The sequence below is a fragment of the Nelusetta ayraudi genome, unplaced genomic scaffold, assembly GCF_046127955.1.
Source record: "Nelusetta ayraudi isolate G7.1 ecotype Tasmania unplaced genomic scaffold, CSIRO-AGI_Nayr_v1 ptg000002l, whole genome shotgun sequence".
Lineage (NCBI taxonomy): Eukaryota > Metazoa > Chordata > Actinopteri > Tetraodontiformes > Monacanthidae > Nelusetta > Nelusetta ayraudi.
Window position 1 is genome coordinate 1011514 of NW_027466052.1, and position 16783 is coordinate 1028296.

The window sequence follows — 16783 nt, forward strand, 5'->3', positions numbered from 1 at the left end:
TCTGAGCTCCTTCCCAAACACCATGGATACCTCCTCGGTCCCTTTGCTCAACTACAACCTGCAGTACCAGTGGTACTCCGACTCGGACCTGTCCAGCGTCTCCTCTCCGGAGACCCTCTCCCCGGTCCACTCCATGGACTCCAGCCTCTCTCCTTCCTACCAGCAGCTGCCGCCGTCCACCCCCAAGGCTCCCAAGATCGCTCGCTCCCAGGGCCTCAAGTCGCCGTCGCGGCGGTCTCGCAAGACGGGCCGGGCCAACCGGATCCGCAGCAAGCAGAGGGAGAGCGCCAGCGAGAAGGAGAAGCTGAGGATGAGGGACCTGACCAAGGCTCTGCACCACCTCAGGTCCTACCTGCCGCCCTCGGTGGCCCCCGCCGGACAGACGCTGACCAAGATCGAGACCCTGCGCCTCACCATCCGCTACATCTCCAACCTGTCGGCCCAGCTGGGCCTCAGCGAGGAGGCGCTCTTCCAGAGGCAGGGAGACACGTCGGCCAGCGACGCCTCCTCGCCGGATATCGGCCACTACCTGCAACGGGGGCCCCCTTCTGGCCAGGAGTCGGCGCTGCAGGGCCAGAGCTTGGAGCAGAGCCTCTACGTCAGCCAGTGCCACAGCCAGGACGCCGCGCTGCACTCTGGGAGCTGCGCCTTTGGAATGGAGCCGTGCATTCAGGACCCTCACGCAGACGTGAGCTTCGGAACGATCCTGCAGTCGCCTCCAGCAGCACAGTCGTCCTGCCAGGTAAAGCATACGTCACTTTCCGCCTTGCGAAGCAGCAAACATGCTCGCAAATTCTGTTCATACATTATTTTTTTTAATGTAATTCTAATTTCTTGTCTATTCTCTCTGACATAGATGTGTGGCCAGGACTTCTGTGTACCGCTGGTTTCCACAGACTACTGGGGCTAAACCAGTCACTGCTGCTGCTGCTGCTGCTGCTGCCGCTGCTGCCGCCGCTGCCGCTGCTGCTGCGTCGTCACCGTCCAACAACAACAGACACAAACTCTGTTCTTACTGCCTGAACGTGAAGCAAGTTATTTATTTGAAAGAAAAAGGTTGCCCGGCATTTTTTCTTTTATTTATTTCCTTTTGTGAAATGTTTCCTGTACATATTGATATGTCCGCCGATTATTTTTATATGTCTTTATACCATTATTTATAATAAAATATTGAGAAATGAATCACAAGGTGTCCTCATTCAAGGGGCCATTAGGCACAGAGCTCATTCCAGCATCACTCACGCGCTAGGGTTTGAAAACTGAGGCTCATTGTGTGATTCAGTGCCCCCTGCTGGTCTTTAAGTCAAAAAGCATCAATGTCACGTGAACTGATTCTGTCAGAGCTCTTATGGCTGTAAGAAGATGGAGATTCCAGGGCCACGAAAAAGGTGGCATGCGCATTATAGTTGGACTAAGGGCAAACAGAGACTTGCTCAACTACAAAGTGGGAAGATTATACTAGTTTGTGTTTGTTTGTTTGTTTGTTTGTTTGTTTGTCCACTCTGGCAATTATAATTTAGCAGTCATGGGATGACCTTAAAATGAGTGGCAGATTAATTCTACAAAGGTAGAGTTTAGAAGCAACGGGTACGAACCTGACAGGCCGGTTCAAGATCTACCTTTTCCACTGATTTATTTCTTTGTCAATAATGCAGAGTTTTTGGGGGTGTTGGAAGACCGGAGAGAAGGACAGGAATTGACCAAAGGAAAACAAGAAATAGGCCATGAATCACACACAAACAGGAACTACCTCTTGAGTGATTTTATCATATATTTATGAATGAGTGATGAGTGATATTCTGGCCATGACTGGACTGAGGGAGGGATAGGATAGTGAAAAAGAGAGTGGAAGAGGGATGGCAAGAGGGGGGAGAGAGGGATAGAGAGAGCAACTGGCAACAATATTCAAGTATTGTGATATTAATTGATATTAATTTGCGTAGTCACTTATCCAATAATGAACTAATTCAAGTGATAAACAGATTAACTCATCAATAAAAAGAATAAGATAATTAACTTTCGAGTCTTATTCATTTGATCATTTGCAGAATAGTGAGAAGACGAGATAAATTGATACACATGTATGATTATGGACACAACACTTTTATTGTCATTTACATACAGTACACACTGTATATATCAGTTTGCATTGTTTTTTTTGCCCAATTGCATTTCATTGCCTTGTACTTTGACCTACTAAGTGATGACAATCACATCAAATCTGACAACTATTATTATCGTTATAGGGGAATATGGATGGAATTTAGCGGCAAGCTAACTCAGGGTATATTTACATGTTCAGAGTACTCTGTATTGTGAACATGTCCACGAATGTAAACTCATTCATTCATTCATTCATCTTCTATACCCGCTTATTCCTATTTCAGGGTCACGGGCTCTGCTGGAGCCTCTCCCAGCTGTCTTAGGGCGGAGGCAGGGTGACACCCTGGACAAGTCGCCAGTTCATCGCAGGGCCGAATGTAAACTGTCCCGTCTAAATAAACAATAAACCGAAACTGAAACTCAAAAATTGAAGTCTGCTAAACTGTGTAAATGAATCAGGCCACCAATGTTTTTTTTTTTTTTTTATGTCCACAGCAAATTATTGCCAGTTGTGACAACAAACTAACATTTAAAGACGAAGAAGCATCTACAGAAAAATAATGCGTATTATAATATTGAAAGCATGATAACGCACCACGCTTTCACTTCCTGCTTCCCAACGCAGTTTATCTAAATGTGTGTTTATTTAGTGCTCCTCTGTCAATGTGGCTTTGCAAACACACGGAGCTCCTTTGGCACCGCTGAGTCTAGACTCAGATGTAAGAACCTTCCCTTCCCGTTTTCTCACCTACAGCCCTAATTACCTGTCGGAGGCTTTAATATTCATAGAGGAGTGTGGATCAGCATGGCGGCCAGGACGGCCGGGGCAGTGAGTGTTTGGTTTGCTGCATACACGCCGTTCATTTGAAATGCTAACAGAGAGCCTTAATAGAGCGTCTCGTGCCTTTCATCAGAGAACAGCTAATAAACTCTGCAGGCCCCAACGTGTTGGTGATGAAAGGGTTAGCGCTGCCGTGCCGATTATTCACTCATTACATTTGAGCAAACACTGTGGGAGCTAATGTGGATTAGAGAGCGTGTATCGTGTGTGTCATCAGACCCAGAGGTGGAGGAAGAGGGCAGGCAGCAGCAGGGAGCATGCAGGGGGGCAAAGTTCGAAATCAGTCAATACTTGATTCGCTCAAACCAAATCAGCATCTTTCACCAAGTTGAAATAATTCAAACAAACTTTGGTTAAGCCCAATTTATAATGTGCTGAATGCTTTCCAGCACCATGATTATATCATATATCAATAACATTTTTTTTTTAGGTCAAACATGTTATTGTTAACATTTGACCCTTTATTAAGTGTTAAGTCCTGAATGTGCTCAGGAATTGGGATCAATGATATATTTTTGTCTGGCCTCGTCGTTTTATTTGACAATGTTTCTGACTGTTCAACTTCCTGTTTAGTGTCTAGATTGACTCAGATTAATTTTATTTTCTTCTTCTTCTTCTTCTTCTTCTTCTTCTTCTTCTTCTTCTTCTTCTTCTTGTTTTTCTTCTTCTTCTTCTTCTTCACCAACTTCAGCGACTACTGTTTCAGCCCGACCAAGATTGGTAGCAAGTGCTGCGTGTGCTGCCTGTATGTATGTTTTTCTTATTCCCGCAGAATTCCCATCCTCACGTTCCATACATAGATTGTTTTTTCCAACACACTTCAGCTGGTGGAGGAATGCGTGAGGGCGGTTCACGCGCCACACTCATGCGCGTCACCTCAGGAGTCAGATGTGACGCGGTGGTTTGTGGGAACGTTGTCCAGCACTCGCATCCACGGGCAGCGTCCCACCACTGCAGTCTCTCTATCCTGCAAGAGCAGGTGCCAAATACTGTTACAATAAACAGGCAGCGTCGCGGAGCTTTTCCCTGACATATTGACAGTTCGATGCGCCGTTTCCCCCTGAACCAATATCCGGTGTTTCAACACAGTTATCGGCATATTGGGCTCAGTCTCCCACTGCGCATCAGGCTTCCCAGGCTGCCGAGGTCCACCGCTGACCAAACAGGACGAGGTGTAAACTCCTCACACCTCCCAGCTGGCCCGGCACACTTCTCCAGGGCTCAGTGGGATGGGGGGGGGGACAGGGGGGACAGGGGGGACAGGAAGAAACACACTCAGCTGCAAGACCAACTTTGATCATCATCGTTACTTATTTGTGATTATTTTTAAACCGGACTTCTTCCAGGAGAATGCGGTTCCGTAAAAACGAAAAAATAACAGCTGCCTTTGAAATGCATTTCACAGTAAGAGCTTCTTTTCTTCTGGAGGCTCCTTCGGGGAAATATGGTAGCACCTGGAACCCCTTGATCACCATCATGGACTCATTGGACATTGTGCCTGATGATGCAGATGTCTGACTCCTTATGACTTGCAGTGTAACGACTAGCCAATCATCCACTTTGGTTTTTGTGTTGTGTTATTTATGGTTTGTTATTTCCTGTTTTGTTAAGGGTTTCCTTCCTCTACGTTGCTATTCCACTTTTTTATTTCTTTGTTATCCAGCATTGTTTATCTCTTATGATTTTTATGTTGATATGTACTGTATACATACATACATACATATATATATATATATATATATATATATATACATATATATATATATATATATATATATATATATATATATATATATATATATATATATATATATATATATATATACATATATATATGGTTTGTTCATCTCTGACTTAAGACAGGTGGGCCCAGAGTACGCTGTCCTCATTGTGTTACTGTCGATGCTCAATAAAAGATATTTGAAAAAAAAAAAAGAGCTGCTTCGGTCTAATCTGCCAGGTTTCACTGGCCGTGACAGGGTCTTGTTCCCGGGCGACAGCAGCCGTGTGGCTCTCCGTCCACTTTATGGCGTCACACCTCGTGCAGGAGCGGCCCAGTTTCCCAGGAGACCCCCCGGCCTGGGTGTCAGCTCCTGCTCCTACCGCTTCTCAGGACCAGAGGCGGCCGCCGGAGGTGCAACCTCGCACCTCTGGCCACATATATGGAGCGGCCTCTCCAGTCCTCCTCACTGTCCTAGCGACCCGCCTCACCGCTACAAGTGAGCACATCCGACTCTCGCAGCCCCTCAGAATCCGACCGCAGCCATGGAGGTTCCCTGCTTTTCTCTTCCGCTCCAGGACGACTCCTTCCTGTTTGACTGCCAGCTCGCCGCCGACAAATCCTGCGAGCCTCTTGCCTTCGATCCGGCTCTGGACTCGGGCTACTTCAGCGCTTGCAGCAGCCTGTCCCCCACTTCCTCCGTGGACTCCTTCAGCTTCTCGCCCGCCTCCTTCAGCGCCGCCGGAGGGGGACACATCTCTTTGGATGATTTCGTCTTCTTGAATGCGGAAGCGGCCGCTCGGACCCAGGAGACGCAGACCGGGCCCTGCCCCAAGTTCAGCTCCATCAGGAAGAAGTCCAGGTCCAGGTACCCCGACAAGAAGCGGCAGACGGCCAGCGAGAGGGAGAAGCTGAGGATGAGGGACCTGACCAAAGCCATGCACCACCTCAGGTCCTACCTGCCGCCCTCGGTGGCTCCGGCCGGACAGACGCTGACCAAGATCGAGACCATGCGCCTCACCATCCGCTACATCTCCTACCTGTCGGCCCAGCTGGGACTCAGTGAGGAGGCGCTGGAACAGAGGAAGTCATCGGGTCCCGCCGCGCAGCCCCAAACCCTGGGACAGTTTGTGGGCCAGCCAGCAGCAGCAGGCTGCAGCAGTCAGGGACCCGACTGCAACGCCGTCGACGCTGCTCAGCTCTGCTCTCTGCAGCCTTCACATCAGGTAGGTCAACAAAAACACTGTCTGATTTTCCTCAGTCTTGCTTTTTATAGCATTTGTGGCGGTTCGTCAAGGTTTCTGACATAAATCTCTTTCTGTCATCAGGAGTTCACTGGAGCCTCCTTCAGCACCGAGATGTACTGGGTGCCGCCGCAGCAGCAGCAGCAGCAGCAGCAGCACTACGCTGCCTTTTCTGGTTGCTGTTGACAAATCAACCTACTCCACAGTTTTCTATTTTTTTCATTGCAACAATGATCTAGTGACAATTCCGATGGATAAAATGTCTTTTTTTTGTTATTTTAAACAAAATATATATTTAAGCTTTTGTTGCTTTTGTTTATAAAATATCTGTATTTATTGAGCGTCTGTTCTGCCCAGAATAAAACTATTTATCTAAGAAAAACAACAGCTTCAGTTGGGTCCATTAATCCAGAGCCGCCTGCGTGATGTTATTGTTTTATTTTTATACAATCTTGGTAAATGAAATCAGGAGCCTTGTTGCCCGGCTGCTACTTCCTTACACAAACACAGCAGGTGTGAACAGGACACAGAGGTGCTAAACAGGGAGCACATCCCCTCTAAACTAGTTGAGGAAGGACCCCTGCTGAGAGCAGCGGCAGCTGAACTGACGTCAGTTGACGGCTGCTACCTTCTCTCTGCTTCACAGCCGACCTTCACATCGCAAATAAAGAATGTCCAGATAAATAAGTCAGCACATTAAACTCTGACATTTAACCAAACCAGTTGTATATACCGTACTATATAGCATTTAAATCAAACTGTAAGCAACTGTAAACAGTGTTATGCGAGAACAGCTATGGGCAAACTACGGCCTGGGGGCCATATGCGGCCCGTTAAGCTTCATAATCCAGCCCAGCAAACTTGAGGAAACAATACTAATAGTCAGTAAGTCATAAAATAGCTGTATTTCATCCATTTTTTCAGTGTTTCATGAGTCATTTCAATAAAGAGCTAAATACCGCGGTGCTTCAAACACACATATATTGTTGTAACGCTTTAGTTCAATTTCAATTGACTTTAAAGCACATGTTTTCTCTATATCCCATGATATATTTTATTATCCTATGAGGTGGGTCACCAAAACACTCCATCCATCTGCACCTGGTCCCACCCCTCAGTCAAATTTTAGAACCCATTGTGGCCGACGAGTGAAAAAGTTTGGAAGTCGCTTGACTTGCAGTTGCTTAGAATGTGTGATTTTCTTACAGTCAATTGCAGCCATTTCTTACACCTATTATGAATGATGCATTTTCTTTTAAAAAAAAGTGTACACGAAAGAGTGCAAGGCAGCGTACAAATGTACATTTTTATTAAATGAGCAGTTTAAGATAAATAAACAAATGTATCCTTACAAGTATATATTAAACTTCGCAAATCTTTCTGAATCAATTAATTTCAAACTTTGTCAGTGCATTGAAAAAGAGAAATACATTTCACATGAAAATCTTGTTTCGATATTAAAAAAGATCCTTGTTTATATAAACATTAAATTAACATTTACATTCTCCTAGTCCGTAGATTAAAATATATATTAAAATATATATTAAAAACCTTTCAAATATAAAAATTTCCTAGACAATTTTAGGAAATAAAAACGTTTGCTTGAGTGAATTCAGGTCACTCTTAGGCTGTTGAGGACATTTCATTTTTCAACCACTCCAACACCTGCTTCTTGTTCAAAGCCACCCAGTTCATGTTGGCCTTAGTTCGCTCCAGTGCCTGCTGCAGAGAAGTGGAGGCCGAGTCCAGCTGCCCAGCGTTGTCTTCCTGGAAGCTCAGTAACTGTGCAAAAACAGTGGTGTTACTGGGGTTCAACACTCATGAACGTGTATATGATCAAATGAATAATGCTTTATATGTAGAGCTAAAGATAATTATGAGAAAGAAAATACAAACTTTTGATGTGATTTAAAATATACTAAACAAAAGTGTTTCAGTGCAATCAAGGGAAACTGCCTCTAAACACAGACAAGATAAAGGATTTGACGTGATACACTGAGACAAAACGTACCTGCTTGTACTCAAAGTCAGTGGAAAAGCGTTTGGTCACTCCATTGATTAGTCCTCCGAAGGAGAATCCAGCATAGCTGAAGAAAAAGGCAGGAAATGGGTCATTCAGCTGTCAGTTTGCTAGAGGAAAACTCAGAAATGTCCAATAAGTGACATTTCAATTCAAAGGTCTCACAATATGTCACACGCTAATACGTGTCTATTTGTGAGCGACGGACTTTGTGCATGTTCACTTCCAGAAATGAGAAAAGTAAATTCTTTTATTCCGTAAATCAGCACCTTTTTATGGTAAAATTGTACTTGCATTACTGATAAACTTACTCATTATACAAACTGCCCCAGTTTGCTTGGATAAAGTCCCACGCCAGAGATTGGCCAACGCTGTTACTGGCAATAGAGACAATGACGGAGGTGGCGTACATCCTCCGGATCTTTTCGGAGTCCAGGCAGTACGTCAGGTACCTGAAACACACATCATCATAGTTAGTGGGAGAGGAACACAGAATGAAAACCTGCAGGATATAAGGCAAAAATAATGCCAAGACAAGAGATGAAGATTCAGCCAAGCTTATTGTTTCTTACCTGTTGAGCAGCCACGGCTCTGTAGTGCAGGCCAGAGCGTGCATGAGTTTCTCCGCTTCGGTAGCAATGGTAGCGTTTTGGAACAGGGCCCAGGCAAAGTCCCACTCCTCCTCTCCTCCCTCTTTGATTGCATTGCAGTACACAACGGACTTCAGGTTGGGATTAATCCTGGAGCAATTGATGACATATGATGAAAGGGTTATTCAAGTCCAAAAGTACTGAAGGAGAACACAACACCCTGAGGACGCTGGGAAATTGCTTATTTCTGAACGGAGGAAGTGCCAGGATGGACAGAAGAGAGTTGAGGTAAAGGGAGGTGACAGGAAAACCAATGGACTCGGGCTGAATGTGGCGCTATGAACTCACGTGTTGTTTGTTGGGTTTTGCATCAACTCTCTGAACATGCCAGTCGTCAGCGTCTTACAGTCCTCCAACCCACTGCTGCAGGCTAGAGAGATGGCGTTAATCTGGTTGAACCTGCACAGAGACACAACAACAAAAAAAGGACATTTTCATCTTCATAACAAACAATAAGTCAAGCTACAATCAGTGTTGGCGAGTAATCTATTACTAAGTAATCCCACTACTATTTTTTTTTTTAAAACAATAGTAATGTAACAGGCAAAACTGGTAATTACATCTTAATTACTTTGGCAAGCTAAAAATGTCTTGTTATCCACAAACTGTCTGAAATTTAGAAAAGCAACCAAAAACAACGACGTCGCAGATTATTTTAACAGTATGGGCTGTGCCAAAGGTACCGGTGCTGTACGTGAGTTTGTTCTGTGAAATGTGCAGTTTGCGTTCAGACGGCAAACATTCATTGATGCAACTGTTACTTTATCTTTTTTTTTATCTAATGCGATTAGTAATATGTAATTGATTACTTATGAAACAAAGTAGTTAAATAAGTAATTTGATTACTTTTTGAAGGAGTAATCAGTAATCGGTAGTTGGATTACTTTTATGGAGTAATCCCAACAACACTGGCTACAATAGAAGATAAGATTTTTTTTGATTTTTTTTTTTTAAATATTTTTCAAGCAAAGTTGATCAAATGTAATAATAAAAATCAACTCAAGGCTGAAGGGATCAATGTTCCTAATTTGGTCAATGCAAATATAAAATGACATCCTTGACATCTGAATTACAGTTCCTCTCTCAATAAAGTCAGTCAAATATGCTAGATGAGATTTGCTATGTTTTAAACACGATGTATGGATGTTTGATCCGTACTGGTCAGTGTGTCCTTCTGGGATGTTTGTCCAGTTGCTGGTGGCGTCTTTGAAGTGGTTGAACAGTGGAGTCACCTGCTTCCTGAGGTAAGCCTGAAGAGTAAAATTTGACAGTTTTCCACGATCAAGTCATCCACAGCTAACTCACGAATACCACTTTACTAGCAGATCTTTCAAAGGATATTGCACTGAATTACAGAGGATGTCCAACAACTGTAGAACCTTCACCACTGACCTGCATGGGTCCGTTCACTTCACTGCGGTCAAACATGAGGTAGAAGTAGTTCAGGTTGCGTATGGCAGTCTCCCAGGGCATGTACTCCACCTCCTTGGCGAGGAACTTGGTGGTGCTCAGCGCCAGAGTTGTGCTCACCAGCTCAGCCCTGAGAAAAACAACGCTGTCAGGTACGTGCGTTTCCAATGGCCGACAACAATTGATCGCAGCAAAACGAACGTCTCACCTTGCCAAGTTAAAGGCATCGTCGATAATTTGGGCTCGGTTGATCACCGGAATCTCCTGAAGAAGTAAAAGAGTCGATGTGGGGGTTGCAAGAGGACAAGACGTTGACTTCACGCAGCGTCGTTCACCAGCTTTCCTACCTGATGATTGGCGTTCAGCGTGGCCAGCAGACGGTCCCAGTTACCAGAGTCATAATTGACCCGGTAGAATCCTGTCATGTTTATGTTGGCCACCAACCACTCATCAGCGCTCACCATGGATGTATTTGTGTCTGTTTGGATGAACAGAAAAGAAACACATTTTGCTCGCGCGGGCCTTTGATGTTGTTTCTTTGCGCGTACTCTTGAAGGAAAGAAAAGGTCTTACCCATTTCGCCAAGGAGCCAATAGTTCTGTTCATATCCACCGCCTTTCGTCCAGGTAATAGGGACAAACCACGTATAACTAGAGACGCCATTCAGTCACATACGTGGACACAGAAAACACAGAACCACTAAGCTTCAAGTCACAAAGTTATAAATGAAAAGATTTGGTGTTTCCCTACTTGTACGGCGAGGACGTGGTCACTTCAGCATTCTTATCCAGTAAGAAGTGTTTCTGGGTGACATGGCCATTGGTGGTGTTGATGGTGACCACAGGGAAACCCATCTGTAGGATCCAGCGGTTCATGATTTCCTCCAGTGTGGAGGGCAGAGTTATGTTGTTTCGCTCCACCGCCTGACAAAAGGGAGATTCACACCTTTTAGTTCGCAGTTCCTTGCTGGTAGTTTCCGATTTCATTTCTCAAAGTTTATTCGGCCAAATGGAATGTTTCCTGAACGCACTGGATTTATTTCACCTGTTAAAATAAGATAAAACTTGACTATCATGTGGACCAATTTTTCACCGACCACTTTTTTTTTTTTTTAACTGCCAATTAAGTCATGTTTTGTCTTCTTCTGGGCTTTCAAGGGAAGTTACCTCCTTGTTTTGGCACACAGCTAAACCTAACTGAATAGGAATTTTTAGCAGGATGGATGGGGGTTTACTAACTTTTTTATTAGATCTTAGAAATAGAGAGCAGGCAAATCCAGCACAGCCCAACAGGTATGTCAGAAAACTTATTTTTATTGTCTGAGGTGAAGTCAACACCATTATTAGTAACACCTTCAGCCTTTGGCTTGACATTATGTCATGTCTATTGAGACATCACCACCGCCACAGCTAGAGATACCACCTGCAATCACCCCAGAACAACTGCCTTTCCTTCTTTGATACCTGGACAACCAAGCAACAATATCTTAATGAGAGCAGGATATTGACCGTTGGAACCATTGGCAAGATTGAAGACCTTCCACTTTGACCTGGCCTAGGGATTATTGTTTCACTGTGGCAACTGGTGGCTTCAAACCCACTGTGCTTTTGATTCAGAATTCCTTCTGCCATTGCAGTAAACTGAAATTTCAAGTTCAGAGGGGAAAATTACATTCTTGGTGTGAGTGACTCAACTTCGCTGATGATATCTTACCATTTGCAGGTGCGTCCAAAGGTCTTGGTAGACAGTGTTATTGTATGCAAACTCCTTTAAGTATGTCTGTGGACAAAAAGCTTATGGTTAAATTCTAGTTTTGCCTTGAAAACAAAATGGATGCAGATAAAATGAAAACTTTAGATTAAGTAAATCTTTGGCATAACTCTACTAGTTTTCAAGCTCTAGTAGATTTATGCCATTACTTTAATGATCTGTACTCACACCAAGTCCTTCTGAGAAAACATCCTCACTGATGAAGTTTGAAAGCATCCTGAGCACTGCAGCTCCCTGTGAGTAAAGACAGTATGATTAACAGGGACTGTGAGTGGCCATATTGCCATGCATATAGTGTAAAAAAAAAAAAAAAAAGGCACTGCTGTGCTGTAGATTCCTATATTCATTTTAAATGGCATTCTCAACTTTACAATCAGTGTACTACTGTGTGTCAGAGCTGGGAGACAGTGTCAATGAAAGTTTGTTTAAATATTCTGTGGCATTTAATTGGCATGCAGAGTGGTCATTTTTGTTGGTTATCTTGTTTGATCTTCGTATCTGTCGTAAAGTGTTGTGTGATCATTTATGGTAAATGAATGGAAAGCGTGGTCTATAAGTCCATATGGGCAAAATCATAAGCTCACAACTCTGCAACACAAAGTTTCTTAACCGGCTTGAGAGGAAAGAACACTGGGATCAAGTCAGGCACACTGCACCTTGCTGTAAGTGATGGAATCAAACAACTGGCTGATGTCAGCAGGCGTCATGACGTCCTCCTCTTTGGATGAGAGTGGATGGGAGGAAGCCAAGGCGTCCACACCCATGACACCGGTGATCTCATTCAGAATGATCAAATCTTTCTGGAATGAACACACGACACATCTTTGAAACAGGTTATTTGCTCCTCCACATGATGTGGACTCATTCCAAAGTGTGTCATAGACCACTGGGTCTTGCTTGTTTGGCTTGGCCCCTCCCCCTAAAAAACCCACCTACTGCCAAAATATGAATAACAATTTTTTTTACACGCTTTGGCATACTCCATGTTTCCAACAGAATCATGCCCAATATGCTAGAGTGTAATTCAGCAACAGACCACAGGGCTCACCATTCCCCAATCCTTCTCCGCGAAGTCAGCTCCAAGATAAGAGACATAGGTTGCGAAGCCTTCGTTGAGCCACAGGTCATTCCACCACTTTGTGGTCACCAAGTTTCCAAACCACTGCGAGGACAGAGCATCTTTCAATTCACAAGGCTAATAGCATTCACATCATAAGTACACAGTATTAGTGCACTGGAGTACAGCATGAAAAACAACATGTGCAAGGTGAATCTCCACATCACACGTGTCTTCAAGTCCCATAACCCATAAATAGAAATGAGAGGTCCTGGTGGTTCTCTCAGTCGCATCCCAAATGGTCGATCAGATTTATTGAAATGCCAATTTTACACAGCACAATGCTTTCTCTATATCTCCATCTCCTCTGAAGCTGTTAATTAGACCAGTCGTATCACTACAGGGAGGAGGTCGGTTAGCCAGGGCTCTCTCAAAAAACAATGCCAAAACGCTGGTCGTCACACGAGTCGTAGCATTAAATATGAGAATGATAAATGAAAGTACCATGTGAGCGAGCTCGTGCGCGATGACAGTTGCCACCCACTCCTTGTCTCCATTTGATGACGCCAGAGGATTATATAAAAGGGCGGTCTCTCTGTAGGTGATAAGGCCCCAGTTCTCCATGGCGCCAGCGCTAAAGTCAGGGAGGGCGATCTGGTCTGAACATTGTGAGAGAGAGAGGCAAGTCTGTGACTGCTTGCTGCACGTTAACAGCGGTGCCAAAGAGTGGATGGTAGAAGTTGCTTTGAGTGTCTGCTACCTGACTTCTTTAGCGGGTATGAAGAGTTGTAGTAGTTCTCAAAAAAATCAAGTATGGGTCCAGTTTTTTCCAGGGCATAGTCTCCTTGGCCCTCAGCAATAGCCTTCTTACGAGCCCAGATTCTGATCTAACAGAGAGGAAACAGAAAAGAGGAGCAGACCACAGGCCCAATTAGAACAGTCCAGCAGAGGGCAGCAAAGAGACTTTCAAACGGCAGAACAAATCTGTCCCGAAGTGAGATTATTTTATCTCCTGCTGAAATTAACTGATAATCAAATACAAAACTGAAAAGTGGAGGCATTGATTTGTAATTCAGTTCAAATTGTGAGTCAGAGTAAAGTTATGGCACTTTATATATTAAACAGGTCGAGGCCACATTCTTACTGTATAGCCAATTGTTTGCACCAAGTGGAAGCGCTTGAGGCGATATTGGGAAGAAAATGGCTTTTAAAATAATTACTCTCAAATCAAGAGCGATGGTCGAGTCACATTTCAGTCACATCTGACTGACTTGATTTTGTGCAAAAGGAAAAAGAAGACTACATTTTAAGTCCTTGCTGCAAAAACAAAAGGACGTAAACCAAAATGTAAAGTGTATACTGTAATAATTACCAGTACTCCATCCTCCGTTTCATTTCCAATGAAATCAAAATCACAGACAACAAAGGCCAACAAGTAGGTTGACATAATCTCAGTTGCTTCAAAGGTGGTCTGCTGAACATCTTTTCCATCTACAGTGACGTTGACGGACCCTGTGAAAAGAAGAGGAAGAGAAAGAAGAAAAACTTTCCGTTAAATGAAAAATCAGTCGAGTATGATACAGCAGGGAACTTTATGTGCAGAGCTCCTAAGTTTGAAGCCTTTTCATTGTCCAGAACTTGCCGAGGGCCATGCCATTGGACAGAGCCACATAGCCGTGGGGATGTAGGAGGGTGATGTTGAAGACAGCCTTCATGGCAGGCTCATCGAAACAAGGAAATGCTTTTCGGGCATCAGTGGGCTGCATCTGAGTTGTTGCCACAATTCTGATCAAAAAGAACAACAAAAAGACACCCTTGTTTTCGTACTTTAAAAAGAAGGAGATTGTGGAGTGTTAATAACATGCACAGGATCTTCAATGTCTTACTTTTTGTCCCCATCCTCATAGTATTCACTCCTGTAGAATCCTCCCAAGTCGTTGGCCAGCTCTCCGACAAACTGCGTGCGCAGCTCGTACCTGCTGCCGACGGCCAGCGCGCTCTGGAGCTGGATCACCAGGTACTGAGTGGGAACTTCCAGCCAGGTCCTGTCCATGGTGGGCGCAGTAGCTCCATCTAGACCCGTCAGTGTGGCGTGGTGCTCCCCGAAGGTGGTGAGGTTGAGTTTGTTGGAGTGGATGATGATCAGGTCGGTCTCCTTAACGCATGTGAAGATCACCGTTGAGTTCCCGAGGAACACATACATGCCATTTTCATTGGGCTTCAGATGGGGCCACAGAAGGACGTCGTAGGAGACCGGAGCGAGGGAGTCTGGAAGTCTGTATTTCTGCCAGGGCTCCTTTGGCGTGGAAGGCGTCGTGGCTGGAGACGGTGTGGTGGAATTGATTTCCGGGGTAGGATTTGTGGGGGCATCATTCTTCGATTTCTCCTGAACGTAAACAACGGACAGCGCTATGATGGTGGCCACGGCGGCCACGGCTGCCAACGAGCAGACAGCTACCACAGCTTTGCTGATGAAGAAGCCTCCCATGTTTCACTCTGTGGAGAAGAAGGCAAAAAAGGGTGTTGTGATTGCTATTTATGCCCGGCCTTGTTAGAGCCAGCCCAAAGTTAATGATTCATCTTCAGGGCGGGGAAAACTGCTGAAAGCACAAAACAGCAGGTTATTAAAGTCCTTGAGTCTGGAGAGAATCCACTGAAATCTCTGAACTTTACACCTGCCGAGCTGCTCTGAATGCTGACACTGGGCCCGTGTGGTCCCTACGTATACGTTCCTATTGTGGATGTATTGATAAAAAAGACAGTTGCACCACATGTTTGTTATATTCAAATGTTTCTTGCACACTATTCTAGCTGTAAGAAAAATAGGCAAAACATATGATAATATTTAGTTTATCAAGCTAAATATGTGCCTGGATTGAATGCCGGACAAATCCAGAAGTTGCCACAGCTGATCAAATCGTCTATCACTGGGTCACAGGTTGTGCCACAGCCCAAGTTGCTGGTTTATTGGAGGGTTACACAGGGAAAGAACATTCCAAACTCACACTCTCAACTATGGAACATTCAGTTTTCTGAGTTAGCAAAATGTGAATGTCCTTGATCTGTGGGAGGATGCGGGAGTACCTGGAGAAATACCAAACAGACACACAAAGAACATCCACAGAACTCCACACAGAGGATCCTCCCAGACCAAAGAAACTATGACATTCTTGCTGTTGGCACTGTTGCCTGACAATCCAAATTTCTGCTGTCTTCTGCGGGACGATCTTAAACTTATTTTCATCACCCCACCAAGCTAGACACGACACTTCTTTTGAGTATACAGATACATTATTGACCTTGAGACCAATAAATGCATTTGAAATTTCTTTTATAAACTTCTCGGTGAGGTGCTGCAGTGTGACAGAAGATACACTTGCACTTCTGGTTTTGCTCATGTTCTATGAGAACTGCAATACTTCCATGAGCACTGTAGCACTTTATGACACTGTGCGTCTTTGGTTCCGTGTTTGTGTTTCTCAGTCCATCTTAGCACAACCCTAACAAGAAACCCTGCTCTGGTCTTTGCATTGCTGCACCACAAATCTCAATTATCCATCCCTAACAGTTCCATCTTGCCCAATTTTAGATGTATTAACTGCACCGTACCGTACATAATGTTTTTTGTTGTGTATTACTGTCTCCCTGTTGTATTTGTTTCGGTAGTACTGTATAGACTGTCTCCTATTTAGTGTTATTGTTTGCTTGTTTCTGTCGCCTACATGAATGTGTTTTTACTGTAATTTTATGTCTCCCGTGTGCCTGTTTTTATATACTACTGACCCTTGTGTCCTTTTTGTGCGTTTTTAATGGTTTTTAACATCAGGCTGGAGGACTCAGGTTGAAAATTAGCCTCTGGCTAACACCGGCACATTGATAGGAATGTAAATTAATGTGTATTGTCCTCTTCAAATAATACATTTAAAGAAATAAAAAAAATTAAAAAAAAAAAAGGCTTGATGTTTTGC

The 16783-nt window shown here is 44.2% G+C and overlaps 2 protein-coding genes and 1 long non-coding RNA gene across 3 annotated transcripts in view; 2 read left to right on the forward strand and 1 right to left on the reverse strand.

Annotated features, from left to right (window-relative positions):
* On the forward strand, positions 1-6280 carry LOC142887480 (uncharacterized). The gene is made up of 5 exons (XM_076025163.1): positions 1-742; positions 3826-3886; positions 4992-5078; positions 5169-5890; positions 5993-6280. The coding sequence occupies exons 1-5, from the start codon at positions 23-25 to the stop codon at positions 6092-6094; spliced, it is 1692 nt and encodes a 563-aa protein (XP_075881278.1). The 5' UTR covers positions 1-22; the 3' UTR covers positions 6095-6280.
* A 445-nt stretch (positions 6281-6725) lies between these two features.
* Positions 6726-16783, forward strand: part of LOC142893100 (uncharacterized) — a 140414-nt gene continuing 130356 nt past the window's right edge. The window contains exon 1 of the long non-coding RNA XR_012927647.1: positions 6726-7064. This is a non-coding gene — a long non-coding RNA (uncharacterized LOC142893100). The remainder of the gene's footprint in view (positions 7065-16783) is intronic.
* On the reverse strand, positions 7475-15330 carry LOC142891681 (aminopeptidase Ey-like). The gene is made up of 20 exons (XM_076031433.1): positions 14702-15330; positions 14458-14600; positions 14188-14327; positions 13576-13702; positions 13320-13474; positions 12807-12920; positions 12415-12558; positions 11927-11992; positions 11702-11767; positions 10739-10911; positions 10562-10638; positions 10336-10466; positions 10197-10252; positions 9971-10118; positions 9737-9828; positions 8867-8977; positions 8501-8668; positions 8240-8380; positions 7920-7995; positions 7475-7690 (listed from the first exon to the last, which is right to left on the reverse strand). Exons 1-20 carry the CDS (start codon positions 15301-15303, stop codon positions 7532-7534), a joined length of 2889 nt encoding a protein of 962 aa, XP_075887548.1. The 5' UTR covers positions 15304-15330; the 3' UTR covers positions 7475-7531.

What these genes read in the sequence shown, in the direction of transcription:
- LOC142891681 (XM_076031433.1), bottom strand. Translation starts at nt 15,303, where the DNA reads ATGGGAGGCTTCTTCATCAGCAAAGCTGTGGTAGCTGTCTGCTCGTTG. An exon ending in GTCCAATGGCATGGCCCTCG is followed by an intron (nt 14,328 to 14,457) that starts GCAAGTTCTGGA and finishes TTCTTTTCACAG; the next exon opens with GGTCCGTCAACGTCACTGTA. An exon ending in AAGTGAACGGACCCATGCAG is followed by an intron (nt 9,829 to 9,970) that starts GTCAGTGGTGAA and finishes TTTACTCTTCAG; the next exon opens with GCTTACCTCAGGAAGCAGGT.
- LOC142887480 (XM_076025163.1), top strand. Translation starts at nt 23, where the DNA reads ATGGATACCTCCTCGGTCCCTTTGCTCAACTACAACCTGCAGTACCAG. An exon ending in CACTCGCATCCACGGGCAGC is followed by an intron (nt 3,887 to 4,991) that starts GTCCCACCACTG and finishes CACCTCGTGCAG; the next exon opens with GAGCGGCCCAGTTTCCCAGG. An exon ending in CTCTGCAGCCTTCACATCAG is followed by an intron (nt 5,891 to 5,992) that starts GTAGGTCAACAA and finishes TTCTGTCATCAG; the next exon opens with GAGTTCACTGGAGCCTCCTT.